General features: G+C 42.8%; 1 protein-coding gene across 5 annotated transcripts in view; it reads left to right on the top strand.

Moving 5' to 3' along the window:
- ASTN2 (astrotactin 2) overlaps window positions 1-25,295 on the top strand; it is an 881,464-nt gene that overhangs the window by 344,011 nt on the left and 512,158 nt on the right. For all 5 annotated transcript variants that reach the window (XM_086683845.1, XM_086683843.1, XM_086683844.1 and 2 more), the window contains one exon: window positions 11,140-11,286. In XM_086683845.1, the coding sequence (XP_086539971.1) occupies window positions 11,140-11,286 (147 nt within the window). The remainder of the gene's footprint in view (window positions 1-11,139; window positions 11,287-25,295) is intronic.

Genomic DNA, 25,295 nt, shown 5'->3' with positions numbered 1-25,295 from the left:
CTTCCATGGAAATGGGAGACGATTGGTCCCGATCTTCCTTGGTAGCCATGGAAACATGTGGCTGCTCTTTGCTCTGTCCCTCTGCCCCCAACACTTGGTCCCCAGCTCTTCTCTGCCAGTCTCCCCTTCCATGAGGGATGTGGGCTGCATGTGGTGGTGCTGCTAAACAGCCCACAGTCTAGGAAGGTGAACACAGAGGTCAAGCACCAGTGTTTAAAAAATAGCATTTTTATTTTGTGAGTCAGTACCAGCTGATGATCACCTGTGGCTCTGAAAACCAAGCTCCACCTTTCCTTCCTTCATTCCCACTTATTTGTGAACCTTTCTAGAACTTTAGCTCTTTGAACTGTCACCACGATTTCTCTCTGCACACTGCAGTTTCACGGACTGAGTACGTATCTCTTTCCCCCCTCCCTAATGCATTCCGTCAGGCTAATACCAGTTGAATAGTCTTTAACCTTTCAAACTGGCCCTTGTACCTGCCTCTTTTCCTTCTTTGCACATAGTTTTCTGTGACTCTGAAGTTCTGTTTTCTGTAAACAAGTTTTTTTTTTTCCCTCCAGTTGAGATACAATTGACATCTGTCACTGTGTAAAAGTTTAAGGTGTGTGGTGCATATTGGTTTGACTTACATATTTTGTGAAACGATTATGCTAATAAATAGAGTCAGCATCCATCATCTCAAATAAGTACAGTGAAAAGAAAAAGCAAGAAGAAAAAAAAATCGTTTTCATTGTGACGAGAACCCTTAGGATTTCCTCTCTTAGGTAACTTTCCTATATGCCATACAGCAGTGTTAGCTATAGTCGCCATGTTATTTATCACACCCCTAGTACTTCTTTATCTTATAACTGCAAGTTTGTGCATTTTGACCCCATTCCTCCTATTCCCCCATCTCCCCACCCTCTGCCTCTGGTGACCACACAGGTGATCTCTTCTCCATGAGTTTATTTCCTTTTTGCTCCTTTTTGGATTCCACATATAAATAAGATCATACAGCATTAGTCTTTCTCTGACTTATTTCACTTAGCATTATGCCTTCAAGACTCATCTATATTGTCACTAATGGCAGGATTTTCTCATTTTTTATGGCTAAATTATATTTCATCATATACATATGTATACATATATGTATATATATGCATATATGTGTGTGTGTGTGTGTGTATATATATATATATATATATATGCATACATACATCTGCTGATCAACAGTTAGTTTGTTTCCGTGTCTCAGCTGTAATAAATAATGCTTCTGTCGACATGGGGGTGCAGATATCTTTTTGGGTTACTGTAAAACTCCATTCTTTTTCCTTTTTTTTCTTTAAATTTTTAAATTTTTATTTATTTTGAGAGAGAGTGTGAGCGAGGGAAGGGGAGGGAGGGAGGGAGAGAGAGAGGGAGGGAGGGAGGGAGGGAGGGAGGGAGGGAGAGAATATCAAGCTGGCACCGCATGAGATTGTGACCTGAGCTGAAACAGAGTCGGATGCTTACCCAATGAGCCACCCAGGCGCCCCTCCATTCTTTTTTCTTAATGTTTATTTATTTTTGAAAAAGAGAGAGAGAGAGAGAGAGACAGAGCATGAGTGGGGAGGGGCAGAGAGAGAGAGGGACACACAGAATATGAAGCAGGCTCCAGGCTCTGAGCTGTCAGCTCAGAGCCCCATGCGGGGCTCAAACCCATGAACCATGAGATCATGACCTGAGCCAAAGTCAGATGCCTTGCCGACTGAGTTACCCAGGTGCCCCTAAAACTCTATTTTCTTTTAATGGCTTAGGAGCCAAAAGCATATAGACATTGGAGTCAGACAAGACTGACCAGGAAATTTTTCTCTATCACTTCCTAATGGTTAAGTCTTGGTTTTCCCATCTTTAGATAGAGGCGGTAATCTCTGCCTTGCAAGGCTATTGAGAAGTCTATAGGCAAATGTAAATAGAATCTTTAATACAGTGCCTGGCATAGGGCAACAGTTAATTATTGGGATCTGCTGATATAATTAATAGCAACTTCTGTATACATTTTTAAAGTAGCTCATTTTTCCTACTTTGTTTCATAGAATAATGGCTCTGTAATATATTATTACTTTTGGGGAACATCAGGTTAAATTCTGCTAAAGAGAATTCAGTGCAGGCCTTTCCAGAGATTTTAATACCAGATATATAATTTTTTAATGTTTATTATTTTTGAGAGAGAGAGACAGAGAGCAAGCTGACTGAGCCACCCAGGTGCCCTAATACCAGATATATAAATGTACATAACTCTAGTACTTTAGGAGGTGAATATAGAATGCAACATGTCCCAGAATTTCTTGAAAATGGAAATTTTGTTTTCAAGATACATTTTGTTTGGTGAGAAATAACAGCTGTGGCTCGTTGGGACATTTAGATGCACTTGTGTAGTCAGTAGGTCCATAGATGAGAGCAGGGATTCTCATCCTGCCTTCACACCTCGCCAATGAGACCTGGGTATAGTGTTGTGAAAAGGTACTAGGCTGTGGGTCAGGAGATGTGACTTCCAGGCCCAGTTATTCCTCTCATGTCTAAGCTTGAGTTCACCATTAAGTGTTGGACTCCGCACTTGTATACTGGAGATAATACCAATGCTGATTACGTGGAATTTTGTTGAAAAGTGAACAGGATAGTTGGGAATAATTTGTGAATTCATAAAAAGTGAAAAAAACATGGCACCATCTGTGTGATCTTTGTCACCAACACGATTGTTACCATCTCCACCGTCATCCCCTTAAAGTTACATTCATACCAAGGCCAGCCATCTGCAGCTGCCATTGAGAAATCCTAAGAGCCAGTTGTCTCTAGACCCATTCTGTGTCTGTCACCAGTGGCTTTATCTTCAACAGGGTGCCACAATCCAAGCTTTACTCAGCCAAATGTGTTCCCCAGTGGCCTCACAATAGCACACTGCACTAACTGAGGCCATGTAGTATTTTCTGGAGGTCAGAAAGGAAGAGAAAGAGCCATCTATCCTGCCCCTGTCACCATCTGCTCTCCTTATAAAGTCCCGTGTGTTGATGTGGAGAGGTTCCTTTGAAGACCTGTGGTCATCATCAGGTGGGATGATGAGACCGCTCTGTGTCAACCCATCGTCACCGCAGGGCTCTAGGAAAAGCTGAGGTCTGTAAGCAGCTTGACAGTTAGAGTTGAGTATTCACTGTCCATACCATATCTGGCATGTTGACAGAGAAGTTATAGAGGGTAATGGCTAAGAACTCGGACTCCGAGGTCAAATGGTTTTTCATTTCAGCCCTATAAACTTTGAGCTACATGGCCCTTGGTAAGTGGTGCCCTTTGCTTCCTCATGTGCAAAATATGGATGATGATAGACAGCACCTCGTGAAGCTTCTGTGAAGACTAAGTTAGATACTATGTGAGAATGTTTAGTTAATTGTTGGGTGCATAAATGTTGTCATAAATATTTGTGATGATGATGATGATGATGAAGATGATGATGGCGGCTGTGGTGGTGATGGTGATATTCTCTGCTAGGGAAGTCATTGTAAAGAAGAAAATCTATACAAAGTATAATAATAATAAGATTCAAAATAGGATTTTAGATAAATAAAGTAATGCTAGCATTACTTGATTTGGAGGAAGGAAGGCTCACGACAAGCCAGCTGCCACCATTAACTAACTAACTAGCTCCTCCTGAAGAGGACGTATTAAGCGCATCATTTTTCCCTGGGCAGCAGAAGCTGGCTTGTAGAGTCAGAGTCCAGGGCTGTTGAGTACATCTGTCTGAGAGGAGAATTGCTCCTTTGGAGATGTTGAGGTTGCTGTCTCTGGAAATATGAATAGGCTGGATGAACGCTGGCACAGATCCTACAAAGGAAAACCCTATGAAAGATGGGAGATTGGGAAAACTACAGATGGTTTCAAGGATGCTGTGTATTTGAGAGTGCCACGGTCAAAGAGCCAGAGAACATAAGAAACTAGTTCATGGCAAAGATAGAGGGAAGGAGATGAGGAGAGAATTAACCCCAGGTGGGCAAAGTGGGGGTGAATGGGAGGAGTAGAATGCCCCATATTGACACATCGTACTAAAGTATTATGTATACACTCCAGCCACGAGTAAGGCTGAGGATAGGGGGCCACCTTATGTAGAATTCTCAGAAAGTCACACTTATAAATATTCTTTCCTCCTGCCTCCATCGTGACTCTTGTACTTGTCAGACAGTGTGTCCCAATCTTCGTTTCCAGAAACACACAAAGAAGCACAGAGGTGCTGGAGCTCAGGTGCGGCAGGAATCCCAAGAGGCATTCATTGAAGTTAGTGGGGAACACCAGCCATCTGCAGGGGCCACCCTGATATGCGCGAGGTTTAGCAGCCTATCAAGGGCTTTTCGTATGATCTCTAGCTGGAAGGTGGTGGTGGGGGACAGGGGACCAATCATTGCCAAAGAGAATGAATGCATACATTTGACTAGAAAGGAACCAGTAACAGTAGTCCAGTACTGACATCTCTTGGTAGAATGGAGAATGATAGTTAGGCATTCATTCATTCATTCATTCACTCATTCAGTAAATAGACGTTTATTGAACACCTAATATATATTCAGACACACAGACGCTGGAAATAATAGGAGGGCACAAAAGATGAGGTCTGGCACATAGTAGATGCACATTAAATAACTACTTATTGAATGAACAGCTTCTCAGATAAAGACATTGAGGCTTAGAGGAGTTAGGTGACTTGTGCATGAAGGCCAGCAGCTAAATATAAAAGCCAGAATTCCAGTGTAAGCCAAAGAGCCATATGTCCTGTTGAGATCTGTAGGCAGTGGGAATTTGAAGACTTGAGATGAAAGGAAAGATAAAGTACATGTGTTTAATGGTACAATTATGATCTCACATTTAATCTAAACAGCGTTTCCACCAGTTATGGGTTATGACTGCCATTTCATAGATTAGAACACTGAGGCTCTGGGAGTGTAGGTAACTTGCCACAAGTTAGATAGCTATTAAATGGAAGAGTCTGGATTTAAGTCTCCAAAACCCAGCCTCTTCATCCTATTCTAAGTGATTTTTCTACCAATTGCCCTCCTCCGCCCTAATGTCCTGGGACCTTCAAGTCCCTGTCCCTCACCCCAACCCCATATGCCATTTAAAGGAAGAAATGAGGGGCGCCTGGGTGGCGCAGTCGGTTAAGCGTCCGACTTCAGCCAGGTCACGATCTCGCGTTCCGTGGGTTCGAACCCCGCGTCGGGCTCTGGGCTGATGGCTCAGAGCCTGGAGCCTGTTTCCGATTCTGTGTCTCCCTCTCTCTCTGCCCCTCTCCCGTTCATGCTCTGTCTCTCTCTGTCCCAAAAATAAATAAACGTTGAAAAAAAATTTTTTTTTAAAAAAATAAAGGAAGAAATGATTTCTCAGCTTGGGACCTAGTTTTTTGTCCCCCAGAGATATCGGGAGGAAGGATTCAATGGAAGTATAGCAGCTTTAAGTTTTCTGCACACAGTGGTCTGATGGGGTTAGATCTATTTTCTTCATTGTAAAATGTGATTGATTCAATTCCAAATTTAACTTAAATTTGATTTTCTTCTCTCAACCTGGCATCTCCAAACTGAGAATCAATCAAACCCCAAATTATAGGCAGCGTGTGGATCAACAATGCCGAGTTATTTCCGGTCGAATTTCTCAAGCAATGCATTTTATGCCATTCTCTGCTGCCATGAGAGGAGTTGAGTGGTAAGAGGGAGGGGAAATGAAAGGGAAATTAGATTATTAACTTTCTCCAGTTCCAACAATCAATACACCCTGGTATAATTCTATTCCTACAGTACAGTGCTCTCTCTTGCAAGTGATGGGGAGGGCACTGTGAACTGGAATGTGAAACAAGAATACCCGTGACCCTGGACATTTGGTGATGCTCCTGTTATGATCTGGAGCTATCAGTTATTGATCTGAAGCTGTCATTTATTGATTTTTTTCCAGTTGCATGGAGTTCTGTTTTGTCCTCATATTAGCTCTGAAAGAAGAGCACTCCTCCATTTTTCAGATGGAAATATTTTGTCCTTTTAGGGTTAGACCCACTGGCAAGTGTCACATGGAGACTTAGTGGTGAAGCCAGGATTTGAACACAAGCAGGTCTAGCTTTAGAGGTCATGCTCTTTCTGCAACTACATGATGCCTTGGTGGGACCTTTATTCTGTGGTGAAGTGGAAGGTGGCATGATATGGGGGAAAGGTTGGAAAGTGCTGGTTCTAATCTTGCCTCTGCCATGTGCAAGTTGAGTGACCTTAGAAAGTCATTTGGTTGTTCTGTCCCTCTGTCTATGTGTAAAATGGGGATGATAGTAGCAGTTTGTTATAAGGATTAAATGAGGTGAATTTGCTTCACCAAAATGTAAGCTTCAAGGACATTGGTTGCCTTGTGTTCATTGTTATTCCCTCTTTGCCTAGAACAATATGGAGAAAGAGGTGATGCTCGGTAAAAACTGGTTGGATGGGTGAATGGTCGGATAGATGTGAGTGCTAGGCGTAATGCCTGAATCATAGTAAACACTCTGTAAAGGGAGTTTCTCCTCCCTGTCTTGGCTTCCTGTGATGCAATACAGGGCCTGGATGAGAAGGATGTGGTTTTTATGGGAAAGATAGTTTCTACCTTGCCACTGTCTACAGCTCTTACTCAGAGCTAAATGCTAATGATCAGCTCGTTGGGCCAGGAACTCTTAAGAAGTCACCTCTGTTTGAGTTCCACTGTGAAGTTTCTGCCAGATTCAGTTGCCATGGAAACTCCCCAAGCCCCATGGGCAGCTCCACAGGCATCTGGCCCAAGTGCAGACTTGACCTGTGTGCTTTCTTCTTCCTGGACTTCAGAGGCAGCTGTAGCGATTCAGGCATTCGCTGAATAAATGGCTTCCCCAGGACACTGTTCATTCACATTCTCCCCTCCACTCCCTCCCTCTTCTTAGGACTCTCCCCCACTATATCCACCGTTTCTGTCTTTGGTTTCTAAAGAATAATTCAGTTCATAATATGTTCTGTCAATGTGTTGGATAAAGAAGTAAATGAGTACTGGTTTCTGCCATCAATGATTAGATAAATACTGATACCTGGCTTGGAAATGATCATCTGCGAGGGCCTACCATGTGCCAAAAACTGTGGTAGGCATTTAACATGTGCTGTCTCATTAGGTCTCACAACACTCTCAAAGGATGTGTCGTCTTCTTCCTATTTTCCAGATGATAAAACTGAGAGGCAATAAGCTAACAATATACCTTCACTCCCCTCCCCACTGACTCCTAAAGATTGTGGATTACTGTGAAGGTTTAAAAGACCTAGGGGAAGCAGTTAGCCCGGTGTGAGTCCAGAGAGCTAGTACAAGCAATCCCACACCTGCCCATAAGTCCTCATCTCCCAACCAGAAATCAGCCCAGCGAGGGCTGGGCAGCATTTCTGGTAGTTGGTTGATTAGCAAAAAGAAAGTCTTGGTCATCTCCATTTCTGCTGCCATATGGAGGCAAGTCTGGGAGGTGCCTTCTCAGAGACCCACAGGATGCTGTTGTCCATCCAGGGCATCTGCTTCCCCAATGCCAGGAACATGTACCTTCCTTATCTCACTCTCCGGTTCCCCTTCCCAAGAATGTGTTCATGCTGGACTCATCCTTTCATGTTCGTCCCCTGAGAACAGACTCTACACAATCTAGAGTGGAAACTCAGTGCTGCTGCTAAGTGTTCTTTGCGGGGGAAGGAGGGGAGGTTGTTAAATATCTAGACTTGGGGTAACATGTTGACTTTTTAAGGAAAGACTTACACAAAGCACTGACTCCTAGTCCATACCCTTTCTAGTACAAAACTTGGATGCTAGCTAGCTTATGTTATTTAGGTACTAAACTGTATAGTTTAGAGTTTGAAACAGCTTTTTTGTGGCTCCCAGGAAGAGAGAAAATTTGTTCCTTTTCTTCCAGTGGTCATTTTAGGCTTAGGGACTTCCCATCCACCTGACACCAGAAGCAGCTTTTTAAATCTTACTTGCCATTCCATCAACATATATCCAACAAATACAGCAAATAGATGAATAGTCTCTACCAAAAGTTATGCCTTGTACTAGGACTAGCAATAAAGATAAGGATGCTATCCTTAAATCAAAGAACTTACAGGTTCCAGGAAGTAAGTTTAGCATGAGAGATGTAAAGATGGTGAAGATGGGGTGCCTTCCTTCAAGAAGCTCACTGTTTATTAAGAAAAAAATAGATAGACGTACAAAAAAATCCAAAAGCTGTCCATAGGGGCTCTTATTCCATTAGGATCCACCAGTCTAGCAATGCAGCTGGCTTATCGTTGGCCTGCTTTTCGACTGGTCAGCACCTTATCTGCTTACTAACATGTTACTATCATCCCTGGAAGTTGGGATGTATTTGCTGAGATTCTACCACATCCCAGACACTGTGCTAGGCATTGGGATCAAAGGATGGTAGGCAAAGGATATGGCACCTGAGCTTACCATCCAGTTACTAGAATCTAATGTTGGAGTGAGATATTTTGAGAAACACAGCAAACGTAGGCTGTTTGTTTGCCTAGAGGGAGAGGAATTTACATTTGTGATTAATCTCAATGAGTGATGAAGGATAAGGTAACAAGTGGGGTTCTTTTTTTATTTTTTTTTTTAATTTTTTTTTTCAACGTTTTTATTTATTTTTGGGACAGAGAGAGACAGAGCATGAACGGGGGAGGGGCAGAGAGAGAGGGAGACACAGAATCGGAAACAGGCTCCAGGCTCCGAGCCATCAGCCCAGAGCCCGACGCAGGGCTCGAACTCACGGACCGCGAGATCGTGACCTGGCTGAAGTCGGATGCTTAACCGACTGCGCCACCCAGGCGCCCCAACAAGTGGGGTTCTATGCAAAAGAAATAACATCTGTCAGGGCGCCTGGGTGGCTCAGTCGGTTAAGTGTCTGACTTGGGCACAGGTCATGATCTCATGGTTTGTGGGTTCAATACCCATGTGAGGATCTGTGCTTACAGCTCGGAGCCTGGAGCCTGCTTCGGATTCCATGTTTCCCTCTCTCTCTGCCCCTCCCCCACTTGCACTCTGTGTGTGTGTGTGTGTGTGTGTGTGTGTGTGTGTGTGTGTGTCAAAAATAAATATTAAAAAAATTTTTTAAAAGAAATAACACCTATGATATTAGCGTGATGAAGTGTTGACTGTGGTGGCACTGCAGTTATGCAGCCCTGCCCCACACCTCTGTCAGGTAGGGGAGGGCAACAGGAGGTGTGAGTGCAGAGACCCACCATGAAAGGCCTCGAATGCCAGGCTAATGAGAATGGAAGGCATCCTGTGCCCAGAGGTGTAAAACAGTCTCAAGGGGTTCCAGCAGGGAATGAGATGGGAAGATGTGCCCAAACCTCCCTCATTTCATAAGCAGAGAACAGAAGAGATGTGGGGACATAGGTGAAAATGATAAGGACATAGAATAAAGGGGCACCTGGGTGGCTCAGTTGGTTAAGCTCGGACTCTTGATTTTGGCTCAAGTCATGATCCCGTGGTTTGTGAGATCAAGCCCCACATCGAGATCCATGCTGACAGTGCAGAGCCTGCTTGGGATTCTCTCTCTCCCTCCCTCTCTGTGCTTCCCCCCCCATCTTAAAATAAATAAATAAACTTTTGAAAAAAGAATAAATAGAACTGCATGGCTGTGCAGATGCTGTAAAGGAAGAAGACAAGCATGAAGGATGTCTAAGTTTCTTGCCAGTTTAAAAATTTTTTTTTTAACATTTATTTATTTTTGGGACAGAGAGAGACAGAGCATGAACGGGGGAGGGGCAGAGAGAGAGGGAGACACAGAATCGGGAACAGGCTCCAGGCTCTGAGCCATCAGCCCAGAGCCCGACGCGGGGCTCGAACTCACGGACCGCGAGATCGTGACCTGGCTGAAGTCGGACGCTTAACCGACTGCGCCACCCAGGCGCCCCAGTTTCTTGCCAGTTTAAATGATGGTATTTTCAATAAGTTGGGGAGCTCAGGAGGAGGACAAGGAAGAACAGGAGGAGGAGAATAAGAAGGATCAGGAAGAGGAGGGAGCTTTAAGGAGAAGATAATGTGTTCACTTTTGAACACATTTATGTCATGCCCCTGGGACTACTTTAGGGAGATGTCTAGGAGACTTGGGAATAAAGGTTTGCTCAAAAGAGCCTAGTGGGTGATAGAAATTTGGGACCCATTGTTCTAAAAATGTTATCAAAACCTTTAAAGTAGTTGTCAGTAGCAAGACCTAAGGAATGAGACACAGTGGGGGCTTAGGACACAGACAACAGAATTGCTCTGCTGGCCCAGTGCTTTGCTGGCCATGCAAATCCAATCTCTTCATTCTATTGCATCTATTAAATTGCCTTTAATTTTCTCAGGCAAATCTCCCCTTCACATCTTGCACCCTCTCTGCTAGTTCCTTAACACAACTTGCCTTGGAGTCTAATTAGCTGGGGATAAGCCCCCTAGCCTGTAAGCTCCCGGAGAGCAAAAACTCTTCTCGCGCTGCTCTCTATGTATCTCCATAGTAGGTGCTCAGTAAATGCCTGCAACACTAATGTGAACTGAAGGGCTTCTAACAGTCTGTGAGACCCTGTTAGATGATAGACATTGTGTCTACACTATGCCACATAATCATCACAACAACCTGTGAGCTGTTTCTTACTACTCTCATCAGATGTGTAAGAAAACTGAGGTTCAGAGAATGAAACAGGTCACACAGCCACTGAGGGCTAAAGCCCAGATTTGAACCCACGGTTGTCAGACTGTAAAGCCCATGTTCATTCCACTGGGCTCTGCAAATTCAACACTTCTCACTTCTTCCTACTTGCTCCTAAAACTAGTAGAGAGTTTAATATTTTTTAATAATTACCAAAAACGACCAGCCTAATTGAGAGGGGAGGAGAGGGAATTACCACAGTTTTCAGGAAGCTCGTTTCTTTCATCTGTACCAAAGGGGATGATAAGCCCATTTTGCAGAGAGTTAAGTTGAGACCCAACAAAGGCCACTGAGATGTCATTGCAAACACAGATGTTGGAAAATATGGTTTCTTTTTCCAGCTTCCCATTTGGAAAATAACAGGATTCCCAAATTCCATGCTATCCCTATTTTCTCACCTCCTGGATTTATGTATCTTTGTGTTGTATTTTTGTTATTAGGTTTGCTGAAAAGCCCAGTGAATAAGACGGCCTTGACATTGATTGCTGTGAGCTCCTGCATCCTGGCCATGGTGTGTGGCAGTCAGATGTCCTGTCCACTCACCGTGAAAGTGACTCTGCATGTGCCTGAGCACTTCATTGCAGACGGTAAGAACCAAGCATAAAAGATGCCCCATTACCTGCTCATCACCTTGCACCCCTGTCTGGTCAAATGTCCTCCATGCATAGCTCAAGTTCACAATTAGATTACCAAAAAAAAAAAACAAAACAAAACAAAACAAAACAAAAAAAAAACACAAAACATTCCAAAGGCCTTGGAGGAAGCCCTTATGATTTAGAACCCTGATTATTTGAATGGAACTACAGAATGCTTTTTTTTTTTTTTTTGCCATGGGCAAGGATAAGATTTGTTAAATTAAGGAAGAATTCAAATGTGAGTGCAGGGAGACTGAGCTACTTCAGAGAAACTCCTGCTTCTTATTATGCTTGCGAATCCTATTCCTAACTAAAAATATCCCCTCCCCAAATACTATTTGCTAATTAAAAAATATGACCGAGAAGATCATATGAGCTTCGTTGGAATTTCCTGAATGTCCTGGAGAATACTCTTATCTCATTCCGTGTAGATGTACTTTACAAGTATGTTATATCCTACCGTTTACTCTTCACGCAATTAATTTGAATTAATGAGACACTGTAGTCTTTGTAATCATTTGCAAAAAAAGCATGGCCCAAGAAACTGATTAAGGTTCTTGATAGCTATTGTTAAAGTGTTAAAGATGTTCCAGTTTACATGCTCCACTAGGATGCGATGGCACCTATTTCCTCAATTGCTTGTCCAAGTGCTTGGCATTACTATTTTTAAGTGTATGAAGGTTATCATAAATATAATAAAGAAGATATATTAAGTATGCAGCTTAAATTTTTACGTAAGAGTCCATCCAGATCAAACCATAATACATTCCCAGCTTCCTTATGTTCACTCCCAGTTAATGCCTTCCCAGAGGTAACCACCCTTCTGACTTCCAACACCATATTGGTCCTATTATTTTTAAAAAAATATTTTTGCAATTGGATCTGTATTGAATATTTTTGAGATCCTTACTCAATAGTTGTCAGCCTTATCTCAATATAATTCAATTTTATCTTTACCTTTTAAGTTCATGTTCAGATCTAGCACCAATCCTTTCCATATGTTTTGTCCAAAGTGGAATGATTACCTCCTTTCTCTGAAACACTCAGACTTCTATTAATGCATCCTGTGATGGCTCCCACTTCACCATGTAAACTAGCCTCTACCTGTTTTTCACCTGAACTACAATGAAGTTCAGTATTTCTTACTTTATATACATGCAGTTGGCTTTCGGTCCTAAACATAACATTTTTTATTCAATTCTATCAAATCATATGTGTACATATGACAGGTGCAACTTTGAGTGCAAGATAGCAAAAGAATAGCAGAGGGAAGCAGAAGGAAGCAAATGTACAGAAGCATCTAGGTCGTATAGGTTCATGGAGATTGGGATGGGAAGAATTGCCAGAACCTGGGTGGGGATGAAAGACTAAGAGTAATAAACAATGAGTTTGGAAAAACCAATAGGACAAGTTTTGGCCACCATTTAAGGCATGTGATCTTAACTTTTAGTGTTACCAGTCCCTACACTTTAACTGTAGAATGATAGGCCTTAGCAACATTCGAGTTTTGAATATTTATTTTCATGCTTGTAGACATTGAGCTCCTAAGGAGTCTAAGTAACCTTCTCAAGGTCATGGTAAATAGTTTAGAGGCTAAGAGCAGAGGCTATAAAATAATACAAACATGAATTCAAATAGTTGTTCTGTTATCTGCCATTTCTATAGCCAAGTGAATGACTTACCTCTCAGAGCCTCAGTCTGCATCTATAAAATGGTATGATAATAATACCTATCTCATTGGATTATTGTGAAGCCTACAATTCCACATTTATCAGATTTTCAGAGAACACGTAGTTGTGAAATTGCAAAATCAAGGGATCGCCCAAGAAAACTCGAAAAGTGTTGTGATGGCTTGGAAGGACAGAGAAAAATGTGGTGAGATAACAGGTGCCCTTTCTCAGTGGTCCTTATTCTGACCTCTGTCATAAACTTAAAACTTTACAACTTCCTGTAGAGTTGTCTGTTTCTGCCTGTAGACTGGAATCTCTTTGGGGGCAGGAGTTGTGTCTTCTGGGAGAGATCTTGTATTCCTGATGATTAGCACAATACCTGGTCCATGGTGGATGCTCAGTAAATATGTGATGAATGAATGCATGAAACCTGAATTAAAGCAGACTTATGCATGGCCCTATGGACTGTTATATTAGATCTCTAAGAAGAAAGGGGAGACTGAATCAAGGAAAACTAAGGCAGAAAATGCTTACAGATCAAGGCTAATTGACAATGACAATGGAGTTTACAAATCCTAGGGATGCGATGGTACAAACATAGTAGGCAATGATAGAGGACCTAGCCCAAAAGGATCTCAGTCTCAAGGTGTAATGGAACCCCCTTCCCCTACATGCTGCATTGTCTTGGTTAGGAATGTACCCTTTGAAATGAATATGTTTAGGTTAATATCTCCGTTTTCTTGTTTAGTTGCTATGAAATATAGGAGAATCAGTTAAGCTCCCTATGTCTCAATTTTTCTCATCTGTAAAATGGAGATTATTTTGAAAAGATTGAATGACATAATGTATATAAAATACCTATAAAATATCTAAAACATGATGATTGCTCGAAAAATCTCCATAGCTTGCTACTCTTATTCTTAAAATGATCCATAAAGGAAGAGACATGAGAAACTGGTACATGGCAGGACAAGAAGGCATAAGAAACTAATAAATGGGATTCTTCTATTCTAATAGATTATGATAGAATCAAACAGTACCAATCTATTATGGTACTTCTGGGGTTGAACAGGAATTCTTAGAGCAGTGAATACTTACAGTCAGGTCGATGGCTGTCCAGTTCTAGGCAAGCAGACCTTTCCCAGCATGATCCCAGTGCCTCCTGTGGGTGGATAATCTATATGGATTGCACATCCCATTCCCCCAACAGCTCTTCAAAGTGATCTTTATTATCCCCATCTGACAGATAAGAAAACTAGGACTTGAAAAAGAGTGGAATCCGGTTTTCTGTGGGGGTGGAGCAGGGCCTAACCAAGAATAATTTATATGAATTCGACTAGTGAGGTCTCTAGCTCTGATTTCTGGAGATGCAGGAGTGTTGTGTAGGGAGGCAAGAGGGTAAGTGATGATGATGTCTATTTTCCTGAACCTTTATTATCAGTTGGCATTAATATTTGTAAATTCATCGATATATGACATACATACAGTAAAGAAAACAGAATGCAAGCGTACAATTCAATCATATATATATGCCCCTACCTTAAAAGGCCACTGTCTGAGTTATAAACAACGTCACACACAATAAAGCCTATCAGGATGAAAGCAGCCCCCATCGAGTGGGAAGGACTCCACTGAGACAAAGCCACTCAAGGACCATGGCTAAGTGGCTAAGACAGCTCTCAGTTTTCTTACCTTCCCCATAAACCTTAAGCTGCCAACTTGTCAGCCCTTAGGGAGAGCACTCATCCAGCCATATGTGTTGAGCTGTCCGTGGTGCTGACGTATGGGGCGTGGGGTTGAGTAATGGGGCGGGTCTTCAAAAAGAAAAGTATTCTGCAGTTGTGTTATGGTATCGTTGTACTTGATACTTACTGCCCGTTATAGGTAAAGGCCAGCACAACGTGGCACTTTTCCATATCCTAACTGGCAAGAGCAATAGCCCTCATCCAAACCCTTGGCAAATATCACCCCTTTCTTTGTCTGGGTCTTCTCAAGGCCACTAGAGGCTTTTTGCCCTGCTAAGTACACAGTGAAGAGATAAATTAGATTTTGTCCAAACTCCTTGAATCTAGCTGTTTTTTCAGCTGTGGCCTGTTAGTTATAAGCATTTTGGTCATTTGGGCTGATGAGTCTTAGAACTAGTGAATCACAGTCTCTAGGGGTGGAGCCTATATACTAATATTCTTAATATGAACTCTGTGTGATCAATTAACAGAAGTTTGAGAGTTGCATTAATATCTCTGTAAATGTTACTTTTATAATAACATATAATAATGTAATAACTCCTTGGAACCACAGGGACTCCTGATAAAGGGCTTTGGTTTCTTCCATCTTTTACTGTGTCAATGTCATATTAATAGAGCTGCCTCATGCTGTAGCTCCAGTGATTGTCCATAGCACTGAATGCAATGTAAATGGCGACTATGAGTTTTATGACAACGCAGACCTGATAATGTACATGGATCCAGACTTCATCCAGATTGTCATGTAGGTTAGCATTGTGGATGAATGGTTACAAGTTAGTTTTAAAAGCTTATCTTATTTGAGATGTTGGTTTGTGCATCTCTTGAGGCTCCCAGTGTAAGTCAGGGTATATTTACCCAATATTCTGACACTACAGCAAGCTAATAGAAGAGGCAACTCTTAATTTTTTATGTTTATTTATTTTTGAGAGGACAGTGAGAAAGAGAGCGGGGGAGGGGCAGAGAGAGACCAGGGGCAGAGGATCCAAAGTGGGCTCCATGCTGACAGCAGAGAGCCTGATGTGGGGCTCAAACTCATGAACTACAAGATCATGACCTGAGCCGAAGTTGTATACTTACCTGACTGAGCCACCCAGGTGCCCCAAAGAGGCAACTTTTAAAGGAGTAAGTTGTTTAGATTAAGTGAGTGACATGGCTCCACTCTAGTGTAGACAAATAACAGTACACCTAGAGTTCTCTCTTATAGTCTGTTCTGTTCTGGTGCTTTGAGAAGGTGAGTGATATATTGGAAGTTGTCCAAAGGAGAGGCTTCACAGTTGAGAGACTGGAAAAACACTGTGGATACCTAATGACTGAAGGAATCATTCTGTAAGAATAATTGAAGGAATCTAAACAAAAAGTGAACCCAGTATTATTGAGTAAGTCTGTTATAAATATGGCAGTGTTCAAACATTTTCATGGAGTTATTTACTCATTCCAGTCTCATAGCAGAACTGTGAGGCAGCATTTAGCATCTTCATTTGCATACATGGATGTAAATGCAGAGATGTTAAGTGATTTAGCCAGATTAACACACAGAAGTGAAGCAACATATGAGAGCCCAAATGTACCTGAACCCCTGGTCTGAGGTCCTTCCATGCCCCACTCTTTGACAAATATAACCATGGTCATTATTATTGGTTTTGAAAAGGGGACAGACTTGGGAGTCCCCAGGAAGAAAAATTAGAGCTAGATGGGTGATGAGGTGGTCAGTGATGAAGTAAAATTGATCCTTCATCTGAAAATGTCTTCACTTTCTGAGCTTCAGCTTCATTATCTATAAAGTGGGGATAATAGCAGTACTTATCCCATAGAGTTATTGTGCAGAATAAATGAAATAATGCTCATAAAGCTTTTAGCTCAGTACCAGAGATCTAGTAATGGCTCAGTAAATCGTATAAATGTTAGTGGTTGTTATCACTTTTGTTTAATACTGGAAGGGGGTCATTGCAAGGTAAGGAGTTCCCCATCATAGGAAATTTCCTAAGAATAGATGACCACATTTCTATGAAGCCATAGAAGAAAAGGGAAGAAATGGGTTTGACTTGGGTACGTGGTATTTTGATTCAGAGCCATTTTATCAGAATATAAATTTTTAAAACACTTAATTTTTTAGGACTTCCAAATTATGTTTGTTTATTCTTCACAACCTCATTCTTGGGTGGCACCCACTCTTTGCCTTAGCCCAGGAATGGAATGAAACTCAGGAATGAGTGAAAGCTAGGGAGTGTCTCTTGAATACTTTCCCTGACTAAACACACACACACACACATATGCACACATAGTATTTTTGTGTTGATATGTTCATCACATCAAAATATTCATGCTAAAATATTTATATGTTAAGATAAAGTTAAGTTGTTGGCCTCACCTTTGGGTTAGACTAGGTGATATTTCAAATCCCCTTTGTTTTCTATGACTGAAGAATTTGGGGTCTGAGGGTTCCTTACCAGCCTGTGAAAACCTGAAGTGGAAATGTTTATCATTAGGATGGCCTAGCTCATTAATATGCCACGTGTAGCTGCTTTTGAAAACAAAAATTATATATGATGAATCTCAATCTATATTTGCTTCCACCCCTACTTCATGTCTTTCAACCCAAGAGAGTGAGCTAATCTTATATGGCTTTGTGCCTTTAATGAAGAATGAGGTTATAACCAGCTCCAGAGCTAGTTTGCAGTGATTTGAATACATGGGAGGAGTATTTTCAACTTAAGGAAGGAAAAATTACACCACACTGAAGGTGGCTGCTTAGTCACAAACTGCAAAGAAACCTGTATAAAGAGAGGAGTTCCTTGGACCTTCTGCTCTGTGGCACCATCTGGGGCTTGGTTTTAAAATGTTCAGTGCTAATTTCAGACCTTTGAGTGCCATAGAACATGTTCAGGGATGAAAGTTCTCCATAGCAGGGTCTCCGCCTTGTTTGCCCTTCACTACTTTGCACACATTTGATGCTGTTATGACAGATAGGCTATTTTGCCTGTGTCTTCCTATGTACATTTGCTTAAGTGTTTCTCTCCACCAGAAGTGCCCTTCCTAGTTTCCATATACTGCAACTCTACCCATCTCCATGGCCTAACTTAATTTTCTCCTTCCTCCAGAAAACCCTGTTTATCAAAACCCCCTTCCTTGAAAACTAGATAGAACTATATTTCTGCCTTTTTAATAACCCCACAGCCTACCTCCCATCACTGTTATTGTTATGAATGTGTCATTGGAACAACTGCCATAGTCCTAAGAACTGGCCTCCTGAGTTAAATCTGACTCCTCTCCAGTCTGTTTTCGACAATACAAACAGAGTTGATATTTTAAAATCAGCAATTTCAGCATACTGCATTTTCTCATAAAACCTGTTCAAGTACCTCTTACTATAATTGTAAAGACTGAACTTCTTAACATGGCTCTTAAGTTCCTGCAAGATCAGGTCCCTACCTACCTCTCCATTCAGCCTCAACTTACTCCACTGTCTTTATGTGGGTTCCTTAAATATCCTTAGCTGCCTCCTACCTCAGGACCTTTGCACAAGTTGTTCCCACTGCCTGGAAAACATTTTCCCTACCTCCCCAGTTTCTTCTGGACAAATTTATTTACCCTAAAGTGATTGACTTCCTCTTTTCATATCCCTGCCTCTTTTAGGTCCCTTAGTAATTATTCTCCACAACCCCTGCTCTATTCCTTTATTCCAATTATTTAAGTTGGTAATTATATATTATCTAGTTCATGTTGGTCTCTCCCACTAAGTTGTAAGCTCCATGAGGCTAAAGATTTTATTTGTTTTGCTCATTATATTCAGCACCTAGGACAGTGTCTAAATCAGAGTTTGTGCAACCGAACAGCATTCATTGAATGAATGAATGAATGAGTGAGTGAAAGAAAGAAAGAAAACCAAAAAAATGAAGTGATTTCACTAGCTAGACTTAAATTTCCTCAAGGTCAAAGGCCACAGCTTATTCATGTCCTACCCTACTGTGAGGTCTAACAGAGGCTTCAGCAGACATATAATAAATTGTGTCTGTGAAATGAAGGGAGGTGGGGCAGGCAGGTGAACCTAGATAACCTAAGAAGATACATCCGGGGAAATGACGGTGCACAAAATCTGAGTTTGCCTTTCTTGTGATTGACTTCACTCCCCACAGTTTTTCCTCCCATCCCCAAAGATAAGAAACTCCAATCAAAATCACATTTCTCCCCCCAGCACCAAAATGAAACCAGCTTTATCCAGAAGCCCAGGAAGAGGGGAAAATATAAATTGAGCTGAGATTCAGAACACCCGGTGGGGGGGGGGGGCAGAGAAGGGGGAGGTGGCAATGAAATACCAATAAACCATATTAATATGCTGAAATCAGGAAGAATAGGTTGAACTCCAACCCAGATTTAATAACTATACATGAGAGAGTGCAGGGAGAAGGCAAGGCTAGGTTTCAGTCAGAATTAAAATGAGATCTGTAATGAAACTGGTAATATAATTATAAACTGTGAAAACTTCTTTCCCTTCTTCCTCTTCTGGTACTTAATGGGCAACTCACTCAGCAATGGCCTGGAGCTGTTGCTTGGGGCGGTGGATACCCCCTAGAGTAGAATCTGCTTTTTTCCCCCTCAAACCTCTTTATTAGAAAAGCCTAAGTCTACAAAACCATGGAAGGAGAAAAAATGCTTCAAGCTATTTCTTCCTTAAATAGTAACTGATCCCCAGGTTAAAAGTGACAAGGGGCTTGAGGGAGAATAAACTCTGGAAAACCACTCTAAGCGGCTGAACATGTTGAAGCTTTTAAAGATATCACAACAGCCAGTTGGGTTGGGATTTTTAATGACACTCTGTGCTAAGATGTTAGCTTGGCTCCTGACCAGGATGAATTGTTATTAATTTCCTTTCCTAACAAAAGGGATAACTGAGTTTGACGTCCAAAATTAGAGACTAATTTCTGTGTTTTGATAGCACATTGAGTCCAAAAATACGTTCCTAGGAATGGGGGGCAGAGGACGGTCGAAAGGGGTAGGGAAATGTAATTTCTTCTCATTAATAATTCTATTCTGCTATTGTGAGCAGAAGACCACTTTGACTTTTCAGCAGGGAGGAGAGAGTGATGGATGGGAGCTCTGATGAGAGGGAGCTTGGGATTATAGTGTGATGTTCCCTCCTTATTGACTTGGTGTTTGCACAGTGGTGTAGGGGTGAGGCAGTGGTACAGTGCTGGGAGAGAGAAGATAACATGGTGCAGTGGTTAAGTGCATTGATCTATGACCCAGGAGATGTGAGTTCTACACCTAGCTACTCTGCTTTCCAGTTGTTTTTTTTTTTTTTTTTTTTTTTTTGACCTGAGCCTCTGTTTCCTCATCCAAAAGCAATGTTTTTTTTTTTTTTTAATAGTTTTTAGAATGTATTTATTTATTTTGAGAGAGACAGAGAGACTGAGCAGGGGAAGGGCAGAGAGAGAGAGAGAGAGAGAGAGAGAGAGGGAGAGATGGAATTCCAAGCAGGCTCTGCATTGTCAGTGGGGAGCCCAGTGTGGGGGCTCAAATTCACAAACCATGAGATCATGACCTGAGCTGATACCAACAGTTGGATGTTAACTGACTGAGCCACCCAGCCACCCCCAAAAGCAGTGTTAATACTCCCTACCCCAAATGAGTGTCAATGGGCTGATATATGTGGGATCTCTTGGCCAACTATGAGAATAGGTCTGATTATGAGAATGTGGTGCTTTCCCATTTCTGTTTGTTCATAACTTTATTACTTATGAGGACAGTAAAGGAGTTGGAAAGAGCCTAGTGGGTATGGCCACATCAGTAGAAGGTACAATTTTGGGGAGGCTTAGCTTGGCCAGAAGGAAGAAATTAAATAGTTAAAAATTCATTATCAACACCACTTTCTTATTCATACATAATGCCTGTTTTCTCCCCCCTCTTCTGCCTTCCTTTCCTTCCTTTGGTTAACAAATATCGCACATCCTCTTCTCCATGGCATGTGTAGATGTCAGGGGTGGAGACATGAATAAGACACACTCTCTGACCTCTCCTAGAGAGAGAGTTGTGCTGGATGCTGTGGGGATAGAAAAGAAGGGCAGCTAAGTACCCCAAGCTGGAGATGGGGAATGGTACTAAGAGGAGGATATCTTGAGGGGTGCCGCCTGAGCTGGATCTCAGAGCCATTGATGTTTACATGAAGGTGGCTGATGGGTGATGCCATGCTTCCTAGAGGGGCATGGGCACTTGTCAGTGCATACATGTAGACCCTGCTGGTCAAGTATTCCAATGATGAGCTAACACCAACATTAATAATTGGCAATGTTTACAGAACACTGCTAAGTGCCTTGAAAAGGGTTACCTGCTTTCATTCTAATGTCTCATGAAGTAGATCCAGACATTATTCTCACTTTAAATTTAAGGGAAATTAAAGCCCATGAAGTTTATGTGAGCACTTCAATGCCATAGAGGCAGGAAGGGGGTGAGCAAAATTATTTGTGGCTGTAGAACATGGTAGACATAAAATTAGATGACTGCATTTGGGCTGTGGCTCTACCACGACTTCTCCGGGCCTGTTTCTTCCTGGTACAATCTGGGAAGGGAACAAGATGGTACCTAAAATGCCTCCCTGCCATAACTTTCTAAAAGTAGAATGAGAAATATTCCCCTTTAGAGGGGATATAACTCAGGAGTAGAGCATTTGACTGCAAAGTTGCCCTTTATTCATCCCATTGGGTACATGGCCTCTGGAGTCTTTATGCATCCATCCCATTAGCATCCGCATCTCTTCTGAGTCTTATCTGGCCAGGCCTTTCTGTGGCCAGCCAGCCCCCTTGAGCAAGGATCTTCGAAGCAAAGGCAGCTGAGCAAACCTTTCACAGCCCACAAGTTGCCATTTGAAGAAAGCTTAGAAGGATCACAGCCAAGCTTGGGCAGGGACTGTGGGCTCCCAAGGCTGCTGGAAAGAAAAAAGAAGTGGTGGGGATCCGGGCCATGGTGGGAAAGATGCCTCCCATCTCCAGTTCGAAGCTTCAGCTGCCAGGGGACCTTGAACATCTCGGATGCCAACAACAGTATGGGAGGGAGAGAATGCATCACATTCAGAGGGGAGATGATGAGATGGGAAGAATAATTAAATCCTGCACATCCCTCCTGCCTCTCTGCACTTTCTCCCTCCGGTCCCTAGTGCCCATCAGAGCCTTGCTGTTTGGCTTTCCTCCCCAGCTACCCCTCTAGATTATCTAAGCCAAATATATCTGCAGCTGCACCGTCCTGGTTTGGGGGCAGCTGTTGGAAACTTTCTGAACCTTTGCTAAAGGCTCGGGCATCTTACCTGCAGCTTGAATAATCCCCAGAGCCTGAACCACTCCTGAACTTTCTGTGCATTCCCTCTTCTGCTTTAACTCTAATTCCCATTTGGGCTTTATTGGTGAATCCACACATTAAGACTTTCAGCTGGCCCTTGCTGAATGCCTGTACAGGGTAAAACTCACACTCTAGGACAAACTCAGACACAGTCAGTGCTAAAGGAGGGTGAGACAGGAAAGCACGTGAGATATAGAATCAGAAAACCACAGGTTCAGTGCTGTATCTCTCTACTTACTAACTATGGGTCTTAGATGAGTCACCTCACTTCTCTGAGCCAGCAATTCCACCGTCTATAAAAGTAAAGCTCTTAGCCTCTATTTTGTAAGGTGAAGGTGATGAAATCAAGAGGGATATGAAAATATCCCATAACAGGTGCTCAGTAAACGCAAATCATATCTTCAAAGGGCTCACGCCTGTTATTTAAAGTGACAGGATAGCTATAAAGCAAAAGACTACAAAAGGCAAATCATAATCAGAACCATGTAGGGCGTGTAGACAAGAGTGAGCGAGGTTGCCAGGGAAACTTGGAGTATTTTCCACTGGCCAGATCTGGGTAAAGCCTTAGGGAGTGAGAGGATTTGTCCCATTGGGAGGAGCTGGGTGGGCAGGATTGGGAGTGAGAATGTTTGCTCTGTCGGAGATCCAGGATGGAGTGAGGACAAGAAGGACAATGTCCCAGACAAGGAGGACACCCTAGGAAAAGGTGTGGAAGGAACAGATAGCATCCAGAGCATCCCAGGCTCCAAGGGGCATGATGAAGAATAATGGGAGGAACAGATGGGAGAGCAGGGTCTTTTTGTTGGACTTCCCTCAAGGAGGTGATTGGAGGTCATGGAGGATTTAAACAAGGGAGCGTAGGGGCGCCTGGGTGGCGCAGTCGGTTAAGCGTCCGACTTCAGCCAGGTCACGATCTCGCGGTCCGGGAGTTCGAGCCCCGCGTCAGGCTCTGGGCTGATGGCTCAGAGCCTGGAGCCTGTTTCCGATTCTGTGTCTCCCTCTCTCTCTGCCCCTCCCCTGTTCATGCTCTGTCTCTCTCTGTCGCAAAAATAAATAAATGTTGAAAAAAAAAAATTAAAAAAAAAATTAAAAAAAAAATAAATAAACAAGGGAGCGTAGACATCCCAGTTGCTCTTACAAAAGGCAATGCAAGATGGTAATTAAGAGATCAGGCTGTAGAGTTAGATGTATCTGGGTTGAGATGCTGACTCTGTGAATTAATAGCTATTTGATATTACAGATGTTACTTAACCCTTCTGGCCTGTTCCCTAATCTGTAGAGTGGACATGATGATAATAGCTTCCTCTTAGGGAAACTAAATGAGATAATATCTGTCAAGCATTCAGTAGTAGAATGTTTGGCAAAGAGGAGGCACTCAGTAATATTTTTTTTTCCATTGGCATCCTACCCTTACTTCTAGTCTAAGTTAGGTCTCGCTGTTAAATGTGCAGTCAGCACATTTACAATTGCTTATTCAGTGTCTAATTTGGTTAAGAGTCTGGGATATAGAATCACACTCCCTAAGTTCAATACTTGGCTCTGATATTTTGTAGCCATGTAGTGTTGAGCTAGTTATTTCATTTCTAAGCCTCTGTTTGCTTATCTGTGAAATGGGGATGGCAGCAGTAAACCACTTCAGAGGGCAAATGACTGAATACGAAACTAAGGCAAGCATGTGGCACATAGTCAATGCTCAGTCAACAATAGCCCTTGCTAATGCTGCCTTCAGCCCCTTGAGGGCAGACAGTGTCGCTGTCTTTTTCCTGTGAAATCTCCAGTACACGGTGGAGATTGTGGATTGACTGACCACAGTGTAGAGGGTGAGTCTGAGTGGCCGAGGCCAAAGGAAAGGAACCTGTTAGGGGCTGTTACATTTAGTCTGTATGGTGATGTCTGAACTGGGGCATTAGAAATGAGAGAGAGAGAGAAGGGAGTTCCTGTAGAGCTGGAGCCAAGGACATTTAGTAACTGCAAGGAGGGGCTGAGGAGGGGAGGGAGTCACAGGCCGCTCTGCATCTGCCTCTTGGCGTCCCTGAGAGGCTGGCGACCCCAGACATCAAAATAAGAGTGTCTTCTGCCAAGCTGTGACGTGTGGTGGTTAAGACCACGGTCGCCAGTGGCGGAGTACATGGGTTCAAATCCTCACTCCACCTCTCCCGTGGCACAGCTCGGTCTTCTGAAACACGGGGATGCCAGTGTGCCAGGAATGTGGTAAACACGCTAAGGGCTAGCTAATATTACCGTGTGCTCCTGTGCCAGCTTTCCTGTGTGAAGATCAGGAACCAGATACCCACATCTTGTCTATGGTTGTAGAAAAAAAAGTGGGGGGGGGGGGAATGCAAGCAACTTTGAAGAACACATATTGGGACCTGTACAGATCCTGCCTGGATGAAAATTACTAGTAAGAGATGTCACTGTGTTCTGCGAGCAAAATTAACTCGCCAGATCTCTGAAGGCTGTTCTCCTACAGGTTTGACAGTGTGAGTAATAGTTCAAGTGATGTCTTATCACAGTGTTGAGGCCAGGGCAGAGGCTGGAGAGCTATCATCCCAGGCCCCCATACAGGTGCTGGTGTGATCTGTGAGCACGAAGATTTGGGGGGGGGTGCATCTCCTACAAAGAGTCAGATGCTGTATTAATGTGCTGGGCGTGGGACCGGCCATGGAAGCAGAGGCCTGGAGGGAGGCCCAGGGGCCCAGTGATTGGAACTGGTGTCACATTTGAAATATGGAATCAATTAAACATGGCAGCTTCTGCCACCTCAAGAGGGAGAACATGGCACAGAGGTGAGGGCACATTGTGGGCATGTTGCAAAGTAGCTGGCGTAGCAATTTTCTAAATTGCGAGTGCCGGGAACTACTTTCAGCCTATCTTTGCCCATTTCCCATCTCATTTGCACTCCAGCCAATCTCCAGCCAGGCTGTTTCTCGAAGGCCCCAAAGGTTCTCTTTTTGTTGCTTTACAAACATCCTTTCCTTTTTGCCAAAATTCTCCTTTGCCTCCACTTCACCTAGCTTTGCCTTCTGGTGTGTTGACATTCAGCTCAGATGTGGCCATTCTGACCTTGCAGAGGAATCAGGGTCCGTGCTCTGTGTGTCCAAAGGTTCCTGGTTCCTCTTCATCATAACACTGGTGATGCTCTGTGATACCTGTCTGTCTGGTTATCTCCCCGCTGCGTCATGTGCTACTTTCAGGTAGGGACTCTTCCACTTTTATAGAC

Source organism: Puma concolor, chromosome D4, assembly GCF_028749965.1.
Source record: "Puma concolor isolate L17-30 chromosome D4, mPumCon1.1.hap2, whole genome shotgun sequence".
Lineage (NCBI taxonomy): Eukaryota > Metazoa > Chordata > Mammalia > Carnivora > Felidae > Puma > Puma concolor.
The sequence above is the reverse complement of the archived record's forward strand: the minus strand, read 5'-3'. Positions and strand labels throughout refer to the sequence as shown.